General features: G+C 43.5%; 1 protein-coding gene across 11 annotated transcripts in view; it reads right to left on the minus strand.

The window, feature by feature from the left end:
• Nucleotides 1-12,483, minus strand: part of LOC110522882 (splicing factor, suppressor of white-apricot homolog) — a 173,900-nt gene that overhangs the window by 84,182 nt on the left and 77,235 nt on the right. For all 11 annotated transcript variants that reach the window (XM_090234359.1, XM_090234360.1, XM_090234362.1 and 8 more), the window contains exon 13: nucleotides 1,558-1,751. In XM_090234359.1, the coding sequence (XP_090090485.1) occupies nucleotides 1,558-1,751 (194 nt within the window). The remainder of the gene's footprint in view (nucleotides 1-1,557; nucleotides 1,752-12,483) is intronic.

A 12,483-nucleotide genomic window follows, 5' to 3' on the forward strand; every position in this document is an offset into this window, starting at 1 on the left:
CCCTAATATGTTTCTTCACACAGGAGCTGTATCAGAGAAAGAGTGAGGGGGAGAGAGGGAGAGGCGAACCAAACGCCAATTAAGGGGAATGCCTAGATGGAGAGCCAAGAATCTAAAGGCAAATTCATATTGGAAATGCATTATGGCTAGAGGATGCAGACAGCGATATCCACTTATGACAACGAGGGCACTAAAAATACATATTTCCCAGATGCCTGTGTATATATTTTCTTAAGCCTGTGGGGCGAAACCTTGAAAGGAAGTGGACCGACAGGCAAGTTCACATAGACAATAGATAAAGAACTAAGAAACTTCTCATCTGTTCGGTGGGGAGAAAAGGCATATCCCAGGAAAGGTTGGCACGAAGGGGTCTTCCTCTAGACCAAACCTCACCAACCCTGTTCCTGGAGAGGTTGCTCTACTGGACGGTAGCTCTCCAGGAACAGGGTCGGGCTGAAAACCTACAGGACGGTAGCTCTCCAGGAACAGGGTTGGGCTGAAAACCTACTGGACGGTAGCTCTCCAGGAACAGGGTTGGACTGAAAACCTACAGGACGGTAGCTCTCCGGGAACAGGGTTGGAATGAAAACCTACTGGACGGTAGTTCTCCGGGAACAGGGTTGGAATGAAAACCTACTGGACGGTAGCTCTCCAGGACCAGGGTTGGACTGAAAACCTACAGGACGGTAGCTCTCCAGGAACAGGGTTGTAATGAAAACCTACTGGACGGTAGCTCTCCAGGACCAGGGTTGGACTGAAAACCTACAGGACGGTAGCTCTCCAGGAACAGGGGTGGAGAGCCCTGCTCTAGGCCTACACACACGTTCAATGGCTGGGAAAACAACGTCTGATTCTCCAGATTTCACAGCTCGTGCTAATGGGGACAGTGTCTCAGTGGGTGGAGTGGGGTGTGTGATACAATCACCGTAATTGCGGGAACTTGCTTTCATTTTCCCATGTATTCTCCATTACTCTGTGTCCACACAAACACACCCATCGTTCAGACACCGACTGGGTGTAAGTTTTATTAACTCCAGGAAACAGCAAGAGAAATCTGTTAACCGCTACGTCAGTGTCCGTCATTAAAGACCAGGCAGCAGACAACAGGCAGCAGTAACAAGAGTAGAATAGTCGAACACAGAATCTCCCCTCACTGATCCACAACAACTTGCTTAAATATGGCAGACCACAATGACCGACCACAACCCTGGGCAGATCTCTCTTATCTCTGTTCAGGCTGTGCGTGATATATGATATGATTTGCTTCCCTGCTTGGGTGCTCCAGACACGATCGATGTGGTGTCTTGGAAAGTGTGTGAAAGTAACTTAAAGTAAATCGTGTCCTGTACACGTGCGCACACAGAAAAAACACACTATGTGTCCATTACTGTCAGCTGTGCAAATTACAATATGCTCCTTGATGAAGAAACTCCATTAGGAACAGGAAATCCATCTCTCTATGCCTGGCATATCGCTACTGGGACTGTCACCACCACAGTGTGTGTGTGTGTGTGTGTGTGTGTGTGTGTGTGTGTGTGTGTGTGTATGCCTCCATACCGCAGGCATGGCAGGGGTCTCGCCGGGCCGTCTGGTCTCAGGTTCTCCAGTGAGGGGGTTCCGGAGGGTCTGGAGGAACAGGGCTGCCTTCCTCTTCCTCTCCGCCTGCAGCTGCTTCTCCTTGGACTCCTTGGAGGCCTGGGCCAGCTTCTCCCTGGCGGCCGCAGCTAGACGGTCCTCCAACTTCAGCTTGGCTAGAGGGAGAGGTCAGGTACAGTATAAAGATTAATAGTTTCTGCTTGGCTACAGACAAACAGAGAGAGAAAAAAAATATTTAGAACTTGCTTTTTAAATGTCATCAAAATCTATTGATGTCTGTCTGCATTGTACTTTTATGACGCTTTATACTTATGACGCTTTGTGCTAAGGCTAAGTGATGTCAGCATGCTATTTGTTTGTTTGGGATTGGGTTTAAAAGTTGACAGTCAAAAATAGATGCAAGTGAGGCAGTGAGGGTTGGTTGCAGGCTGAACGGTAAGGGAAAGCCATTTCACACTACGTAGGGCCGATCACTCCTCTCCCCCACTCTCTGTCGGCCTGGTTCTCATTGGAATGCTCTGCCCGCTCTGTGCACCGTTTACTACGGGACACTGATGGAGGGGTTTAATCATAGCAACATACAGTGGTGGAGGGACCAATGGACAGCCAGTTCGATATGGCCCAGTCAGAGTGTGGAGAACACATGCCTTTTCTGGGTGTAATGTTTAATGTTTATTTTTTCCCCTCATCAATCTACGCACAATACCCCATAATGACAAACTAACATATATTTTCTTTGTTTTATGTTTACAAATGTATTAAAAATAAAAAACAGATACCTTATTTAGATAAGAATTCAGACATTTTGCTATGAGACTTAAAATTGAGCTCAGCTGCATGCTGTTTCCATTGATCATCTTTGAGATGTTTCTACAACTTGATTGGAGTCCACCCGAGGTAAATTCAATTGATTGGGCATAATTTGGAAAGGCACAGACCCGTCTGTATTAGAGGTCGACCGATTATGATTTTTCAACGCCGATACCGATTATTGGAGGACCAAAAAAGCCAATACTGATTAAATCGGCCTATTTTGATTTATTTATTTGTAATTTTTTATTTATTTTTTATTTTACCTTTATTTAACCAGGTAGGCAAGTTGAGAACAAGTTCTCATTTACAATTGCGACCTGGCCAAGATAAAGCAAAGCAGTTCGACAGATACAACAACACAGAGTTACACATGGAATAAAACAAACATACAGTCAATAATAAAGTATAAACAAGTCTATATACGATGTGAGCAAATGAGGTGAGAAGGGAGGTAAAGGCAAAAAAGGCCTTGGTGGCAAGGTAAATACAATATAGCAAGTAAAACACTGGAATGGTAGTTTTGCAATGGAAGAATGTGCAAAGTAGAAATAAAAATAATGGGGTGCAAAGGAGCAAAATAAATAAATAAATTAAATACAGTTGGGAAAGAGGTAGTTGATAGGGCTAAATTATAGGTGGGCTATGTACAGGTGCAGTAATCTGTGAGCTGTTCTGACAGTTGGTGCTTAAAGCTAGTGAGGGAGATAAGTGTTTCCAGTTTCAGAGATTTTTGTAGTTCGTTCCAGTCATTGGCAGCAGAGAACTGGAAAGAGAGGCGGCCAAAGAAAGAATTGGTTTTGGGGGTGACTAGAGAGATATACCTGCTGGAGCGTGTGCTACAGGTGGGAGACGCTATGGTGACCAGCGAGCTGAGATAAGGGGGGACTTTACCTAGCAGGGTCTTGTAGATGACATGGAGCCAGTGGGTTTGGCGACGAGTATGAAGCGAGGGCCAGCCAACGAGAGCGTACAGGTCGCAATGGTGGGTAGTATATGGGGCTTTGGTGACAAAACGGATTGCACTGTGATAGACTGCATCCAATTTGTTGAGTAGGGTATTGGAGGCTATTTTGTAAATTACATCGCCAAAGTCGAGGATTGGTAGGATGGTCAGTTTTACAAGGGTATGTTTGGCAGCATGAGTGAAGGATGCTTTGTTGCGAAATAGGAAGCCAATTCTAGATTTAACTTTGGATTGGAGATGTTTGATATGGGTCTGGAAGGAGAGTTTACAGTCTAACCAGACACCTAAGTATTTGTAGTTGTCCACGTATTCTAAGTCAGAGCCGTCCAGAGTAGTGATGTTGGACAGGCGGGTAGGTGCAGGTAGCGATCGGTTGAAGAGCATGCATTTAGTTTTACTTGTATTTAAGAGCAATTGGAGGCCACGGAAGGAGAGTTGTATGGCATTGAAGCTTGCCTGGAGGGTTGTTAACACAGTGTCCAAAGAAGGGCCGGAAGTATACAGAATGGTGTCGTCTGCGTAGAGGTGGATCAGAGACTCACCAGCAGCAAGAGCGACCTCATTGATGTATACAGAGAAGAGAGTCGGTCCAAGAATTGAACCCTGTGGCACCCCCATAGAGACTGCCAGAGGTCCGGACAACAGACCCTCCGATTTGACACACTGAACTCTATCAGAGAAGTAGTTGGTGAACCAGGCGAGGCAATCATTTGAGAAACCAAGGCTGTTGAGTCTGCCGATGAGGATGTGGTGATTGACAGAGTCGAAAGCCTTGGCCAGATCAATGAATACGGCTGCACAGTAATGTTTCTTATCGATGGCGGTTAAGATATTGTTTAGGACCTTGAGCGTGGCTGAGGTGCACCCATGACCAGCTCTGAAACCAGATTGCATAGCAGAGAAGGTATGGTGAGATTCAAAATGGTCGGTAATCTGTTTGTTGACTTGGCTTTCGAAGACCTTAGAAAGGCATGGTAGGATAGATATAGGTCTGTAGCAGTTTGGGTCAAGAGTGTCCCCCCCTTTGAAGAGGGGGATGACCGCAGCTGCTTTCCAATCTTTGGGAATCTCAGACGACACGAAAGAGAGGTTGAACAGGCTAGTAATAGGGGTGGCAACAATTTCGGCAGATAATTTTAGAAAGAAAGGGTCCAGATTGTCTAGCCCGGCTGATTTGTAGGGGTCCAGATTTTGCAGCTCTTTCAGAACATCAGCTGAATGGATTTGGGAGAAGGAGAAATGGGGAAGGCTTGGGCGAGTTGCTGTTGGGGGTGCAGTGCTGTTGACAGGGGTAGGAGTAGCCAGGTGGAAAGCATGGCCAGCAGTAGAAAAATGCTTATTGAAATTTTCAATTATGGTGGATTTATCAGTGGTGACAGTGTTTCCTATCTTCAGTGCAGTGGGCAGCTGGGAGGAGGTGTTCTTATTCTCCATGGACTTTACAGTGTCCCAGAACTTTTTTGAGTTAGTGTTGCAAGAAGCAAATTTCTGCTTGAAAAAGCTAGCCTTGGCTTTTCTAACTGCCTGTGTATAATGGTTTCTAGCTTCCCTGAACAGCTGCATATCACGGGGGCTGTTCGATGCTAATGCAGAACGCCATAGGATGTTTTTGTGTTGGTTAAGGGCAGTCAGGTCTGGGGAGAACCAAGGGCTATATCTGTTCCTGGTTCTAAATTTCTTGAATGGGGCATGTTTATTTAAGATGGTTAGGAAGGCATTTTTAAAAAATATCCAGGCATCCTCTACTGACGGGATGAGGTCAATATCCTTCCAGGATACCCCGGCCAGGTCGATTAGAAAGGCCTGCTCGCTGAAGTGTTTCAGGGAGCGTTTTACAGTGATGAGAGGAGGTCGTTTGACCGCTGACCCATTACGGATGCAGGCAATGAGGCAGTGATCGCTGAGATCTTGGTTGAAGACAGCAGAGGTGTATTTAGAGGGGAAGTTGGTTAGGATGATATCTATGAGGGTGCCCATGTTTAAGGCTTTGGGGAGGTACCTGGTAGGTTCATTGATAATTTGTGTGAGATTGAGGGCATCAAGTTTAGATTGTAGGATGGCTGGGGTGTTAAGCATGTTCCAGTTTAGGTCGCCTAGCAGCACGAGCTCTGAAGATAGATGGGGGGCAATCAGTTCACATATGGTGTCCAGAGCACAGCTGGGGGCAGAGGGTGGTCTATAGCAGGCGGCAACGGTGAGAGACTTGTTTTTAGAGAGGTGGATTTTTAAAAGTAGAAGTTCAAATTGTTTGGGTACAGACCTGGATAGTAGGACAGAACTCTGCAGGCTATCTTTGCAGTAAATTGCAACACCGCCCCCTTTGGCAGTTCTATCTTGTCTGAAAATGTTGTAGTTTGGAATTAAAATGTCTGAATTTTTGGTGGTCTTCCTAAGCCAGGATTCAGACACAGCTAGAACATCCGGGTTGGCAGAGTGTGCTAAAGCAGTGAATAGAACAAACTTAGGGAGGAGGCTTCTAATGTTAACATGCATGAAACCAAGGCTATTACGGTTACAGAAGTCGTCAAAAGAGAGCGCCTGGGGAATAGGAGTGGAGCTAGGCACTGCAGGGCCTGGATTCACCTCTACATCGCCAGAGGAACATAGGAGGAGTAGAATAAGGGTGCGACTAAAAGCAATAAGAATTGGTCGTCTAGAACGTCTGGAACAGAGAGTAAAAGGAGGTTTCTGGGGGCGATAAAATAGCATCAAGGTATAATGTACAGACAAAGGTAAGGTAGGATGTGAATACAGTGGAGGTAAACCTAGGTATTGAGTGATGAAGAGAGAGATATTGTCTCTAGAAACATCATTGAAACCAGGAGATGTCATTGCATGTGTGGGTGGTGGAACTAATAGGTTGGATAAGGTATAGTGAGCAGGACTAGAGGCTCTACAGTGAAATAAGCCAATAAACACTAACCAGAACAGCAATGGACAAGACATATTGACATTAAGGAGAGGCATGCTTAGTCGAGTGATCAAAAGGGTCCAGTGAGTGGAGAGGTTGGTTGAGGGTCACGGCGATTTAGACAGCTAGCCAAGCCAACCGGTAGCAAGCTAGCATAGGATGGAGTCTGTTGTTAGCCACCTCTTGCGTTCGGTCAGTAGATTAGTGGGGTTCCGTGAGGTAGAGGGGATTAATCCAAATCACACAACAACAACAAAAATAAGAACAATAGATATAGTTATAGAGGCCCGAGAAGAAAACATAATAATAATAAAAATAAATAAATTGTCCGATTGTCTATTCAGATAGCAGCCGGTAAGACAGCTAACGGTTAGCGGGCCGCAGATGGGCGTTCAGGTAACGTCGCGACAGAGGAGCCAGCCGGATCTCCTTCAGGTAGATAACGTCGGCAGTCCAGTTGTGAAGGCCCGGGGGGGCTCCGCGTAGGCAGTGAAACGGGTCCGGATAGGTGACTGCAGCCCAGGAGTGAATGATGGAACTCAGGAGTGATTGACGGAGCTGGCTAGCACCGGAACAATCGATGTTTGCTCCGGAATCGACGAAAGCCGACTGTCACACGGATAGCAGCTAGCTAGCTGTGAGATCCGGGTATGAATGTCCAGAGAGCAGTTGAAATCCAGGGACATGGAGAGAAAAATTGGTCCGGTATGTTCCGTTCCGAGCCGCGCTGCGCCGTACAAAACTGGCGATAGATTTTCGAGCTAAAGGATAGCTGATGACCACAAACCGTGGTTAGCTGAATACTAACGATTTGCCAGTAAAGAAGCTAACTAGCTTCTGATTAGCTTCTGGATTAGCTTCTGGGCTAGCTCCTGGCTAGTTTCTGGCTAGCTTCTTGGAGTTTCTGGCTAGCTTCTTGGAGGATTACAGATCTGAGGTAAATAATAATTTTGTATAAATATAAATTGGTGAGGCTGGTTGCAGGAGAGTGTTTAGAAGATGAGTTGATGGAAAATAAAAATAAAATGTATGTGAAAAAAGTTGTAAATATATATATATACAGGACACGACAAGACGAGGACAAAAGACGTCTGAACTGCTATGCGATCTTGGAGAAGGAATAATAATGACAATTACAACAATACTGAATGAACACTTATTTTAATTTAATATAATACATCAATAAAATCAATTTAGCCTCAGGTAAATAATGAAACATGTTCAATTTGGTTTAAATAATGCAAAAACAAAGTGTTGGAGAAGAAAGTAAAAGTGCAATATGGGCTATGTGAGAAAGCTAACGTTTCAGTTCCTTGCTCAGAACATGAGAACATATGAAAGCTGTTGTTTCCTTTTAACGTGAGTCTTCAACATTCCCAGGTAAGAAGTTTTAGGTTGTAGTTATTATAGGAATTATGGGACTATTTCCCTCTATACCATTTGTATTTCATTAACCTTTGACTATTGGATGTTCTTATAGGCACTTTAGTATTGCCAGTGTAACAGTATAGCTTCCGTACCTCTCCTCGCTCCTCCCTGGGCTCGAACCAGCAACACAACAACAACAGCCACCATCGAAGCAGCGTTACCCATGCAGAGCAAGGGGAACAACTACTAGAAGGCTCAGAGAGAGTGACGTTTGAAACGCTATTAGCGCGCGCTAACTAGCTAGCCATTTCATTTCGGTTACACCAGCCTCATCTCGGAAATTGATAGGCTTGAAGTCATAAACAGCGCAATGCTTGACGCACAACAAAGAGCTGCTGGCAAAACGCACGAAAGTGCTGTTTGAATGAATGTTTACGCGCCTGCTTCTGCCTACCACCGCTCAGTCAGATACTTAGATACTTGTATGATTGTATGCTCAGTGAGATTATATGCAACGCAAGACACGCTAGATAATATCTAGTAATATCATCAACCATGTGTAGTTAACTTCTTATGGCTGGGCGGCAGTATTGAGTAGCTAGGATGAATAAGTTGCCCAAACTAAACGGCCTGCTCCTCAGTCTCAGTTGCTAATATTATTATTAGTATTGGATAGAAAACACTCTAAAGTTTCCAAAACTGTCAAAAAATGTTCTGTGAGTATAACAGAACTGATATTGCAGGCGAAACCCTGAGGAAAATCAAACCAAGAAGTGGCTTCTATTTTGAAAACTCCATGTTCCATAGCCTGGCTTTGCTCCATTTAAAGGGATATCAACCAGATTATTTTTCCTATCACTTACTCAAGATGTCAACAGTCTGTAGACATAGTTTCAGGCTTTTATTTTGAAAAATGAGCGAGAAAGAGAACATTGCGTCATTGTATGGCCGGGTGCCAACAGAGTTTTGAATGCGTAACAGAATTTGGGCAGACATTGCCTTTCCCTCTCCGACTGAAAAAGACAGTTGCGGTTTATATATTATCGATTAGATATTTTAAAAACAACATGAGGATCGATTATAAAAAACGTTTGACATGTTTCTGTGGACATTACGGATACTATTTGGAATTTGTCTGCATTGTCGTGACCGCTCTTTCCTGTGGATTTCTGAACATAACGCACCAAACAAACGAGGTATTTTGGATATAAAAATAATTTTTATGGAACAAAAGGAACATTTATTGTGTAACTGGGAGTCTCGTGAGTGAAAATATCCGAAGATCAAAGGTAAACGATTAATTTGATTGCTTTTCTGATTTTTGTGATCAAGCTACTTGATGCTAGGTGTACATAATGTTTTGTCGAGCGATCGATAAACTTACACAAACGCTTGGATTGCTTTCGCTGTAAAGCATATTTTCAAAATCTGACATGACAGGTGGATTAACAAAAGGCTAAGCTGTGCTTTGCTATATTGCACTTGTGATTTCATGAATATAAATATTTTTAGTATGATTATTTGAATGTGGCGCTATGCAATTCAGCGGTTGTTGATGACAATTATCCCGTTAACGGGATGACAGCCATAAGAAGTTAACTAGTGACTATGATTGATTGTTTTTTATAAGATAAGTTTAATGCTAGCTAGCAACTTACCTTGGCTTACTGCGTTCGCGTAACAGGGAGTCTCCTTGTGGAGTGCAATGAGAGAGAGGCAGGTCGTTATTGCGTTGGACTAGTTAACTAAGGTTGCAAAATTGGATCCCCCGAGCTGACAAGGTGAAAATCTGACGTTCTGCCCCTGAACAAGGCAGTTAACCCACCGTTCCTAGGCCGTCACTGAACACACATGTGTTCTTAACTGACTTGCCTAGTTAAATAAAGGTATATTTAAAAAAATTATAATAATAAATTCTGCAAAGCGGCGCCCAAAAATACCGATTTCCGATTGTTATGAAAACCGTAAATCGCCCCTAATTAATCGGCCGACCCCTAGTCTGTATAAAGTCCCACAGTTGACAGAGCATGTCAGAGCAAAAACCAAGCCATGAGGTCGGAGGAATTGTCCGTCGAGCTCGATTACTCCAATATGGCGTAGCAGTCAGACGTGCGTTTGTCTTGTAAATAGTCGGTTTCGACATTTTTTTCATATATATTTTTAACCTCACTTTCCACCTATGATCTAAATATACTTTCCTGCAACCCGCCTCATACAATGTGATACGGATCTGCTATTTTTATACGTTATAACTGAAACCTCCATCAGCAGCTAGCCAGCTAACTAGCTACTAGCTAGTAGTAACTGTTAGCCACGGCTAGCGGTCTTCACCTTCACCTTTAGCTCGGACACCAGCCAGCTTATCAGCTGATATCAACCAGCTTATCGAGCGATATCAACCCATAGCTGCTTTTCTCCACCACATCACAGAAATAGCATTATAAATATCACCTTTGATGATCTTCATCAGAATGCACACCCAGGAATCCCAGTTCCACAATAAATGTTCGTTTTGTTAGATAAGGTCCATCATTTATGTCCAAATACCTCCTTTTTGTTCACACATTAAGTACAGTAATCCAAATGCGCAGGCACTAGGTCCAGACAAAGTCAAATAAGTTATATTACAGTTCATAGAAACATGTCAAACGTTGTATATAATCAATCTTTAGGATGTTTTTATCATAAACCTTCAATAATGTTTAAACTGGAGAATTCCTTTGTCTTTAGAAATTAAAGGGAACGGAGCTAACTCTCACGGGCGTGCGCCTGACTGAGCACATGGCCTTCTGGCAGACCCATGACTCAATCAGCTCTCACTCTCTCCCACTTCACAGTAGAAGCCTGAAACAAGGTTCTAAAGACTGTTGCCATCTAGTGGAAGCCTTAGGAAGTGCAATATGACCCCACAGACACTGTATATTGGATAGGCTAAGACTTGAAAACCTACAAACCTCAGATTTCCCACTTCCTGGTTGGATTTTTTCTCAGGTTTTTGCCTGCCATATGAGTTATGTTATACTCAGAGACATCATTCAAACAGTTTTAGAAACTTCAGAGTGTTTTCTATCCACATCTACTAATAATGCATATCCTAGTATCTGGGCCTGAATAGCAGGCAGTTTACTCTGGGCACGCTTTTCAACCGGACGTGAAAATACTGACCCCTACGCCAAAGAAGTTAAGGAGAAGTATATCTTTAATTCCATGTATAACACTTGTATTTTCATTATTTTATTTTTAAATGTTATTTCACCTTTATTTAACCAGGTAGGCAAGTTGAGAACAAGTTCTCATTTATAATTGCGACCTGGCCAAGATAAAGCAAAGCAGTTCGACAGATACAACGACACAGAGTTACACATGGAGTAAAACAAACATACAGTCAATAATACAGTATAAACAAGTCTATATACGATGTGAGCAAATGAGGTGAGATAAGGGAGGTAAAGGCAAAAAAAGGCCATGGTGGCAAAGTAAATACAATATAGCAAGCAAAACACTGGAATGGTAGATTTGCAGTGGAAGAATGTGCAAAGTAGAAATAAAAATAATGGGGTGCAAAGGAGCAAAATAAATTAATATATAAAATAAATACAGTAGGGAAAGAGGTAGTTGTTTGGGCTAAATTATAGGTGGGCTATGTACAGGTGCAGTAATCTGTGAGCTGCTCTGACAGTTGGTGCTTAAAGCTAGCGAGGGAGATAAGTGTTTCCAGTTTCAGAGATTTTTGTAGTTCGTTCCAGTCATTGGCAGCAGAGAACTGGAAGGAGAGGCAGCCAAAGAAAGAATTGGTTTTGGGGGTGACCAGAGAGATATACCTGCTGGAGCGCGTGCTACAGGTGGGTGATGCTATGGTGACCAGCGAGCTGAGATAAGGGGGGACTTTACCTAGCAGGGTCTTGTAGATGACATGGAGCCAGTGGGTTTGACGACGAGTATGAAGCGAGGGCCAGCCAACGAGAGCGTACAGGTCGCAATGGTGGGTAGTATATGGGGCTTTGGAGACAAAACTAATTGCACTGTGATAGACTGCATCCAATTTGTTGAGTAGGGTATTGGAGGCTATTTTTTAAATGACATCGCCGAAGTCGAGGATTGGTAGGATGGTCAGTTTTACAAGGGTATGTTTGGCAGCATGAGTGAAGGATGCTTTGTTGCGAAATAGGAAGCCAATTCTAGATTTAACTTTGGATTGGAGATGTTTGATGTGGGTCTGGAAGGAGAGTTTACAGTCTAACCAGACACCTAGGTATTTGTAGTTGTCCACGTATTCTAAGTCAGAGCCGTCCAGAGTAGTGACGTTGGACAGGCAGGCAGGTGCAGGCAGCGATCGGTTGAAGATTATGCATTTAGTTTTACTTGTATTTAAGAGCAATTGGAGGCCACATAAGGAGAGTTGTATGGCATTGAAGCTTGCCTGGAGGGTTGTTAACACAGCGTCCAAAGAAGGGCAAGAAGTATACAGAATGGTGTCGTCTGCGTAGAGGTGGATCAGAGACTCACCAGCAGCAAGAGTAACATCATTGATGTATACAGAGAAGAGAGTCGGTCCAAGAATTGAAACCTGTGGCACTCCCATAGAGACTGCCAGAGGTCCGGACAGCAGACCCTCCGATTTGACACACTGAACTCTATCAGAGAAAGCGTGCTCAGAGATGTAGTTGGTGAACCAGGCGAGGCAATCATTTGAGAAACCAAACAATTTTTGGATATAAATATGAACTTTATCAAACAAAACATACATGTATTGTGTAACATGAAGTCCTATGAGTGTCATCTGATGAAGATTATCAAAGGTTAGTGATTAATTTTATCTCTATTTCTGCTT

Source organism: Oncorhynchus mykiss, chromosome 5 (assembly GCF_057628025.1).
Source record: "Oncorhynchus mykiss isolate SJ-2025 chromosome 5, ASM5762802v1, whole genome shotgun sequence".
NCBI lineage: Eukaryota > Metazoa > Chordata > Actinopteri > Salmoniformes > Salmonidae > Oncorhynchus > Oncorhynchus mykiss.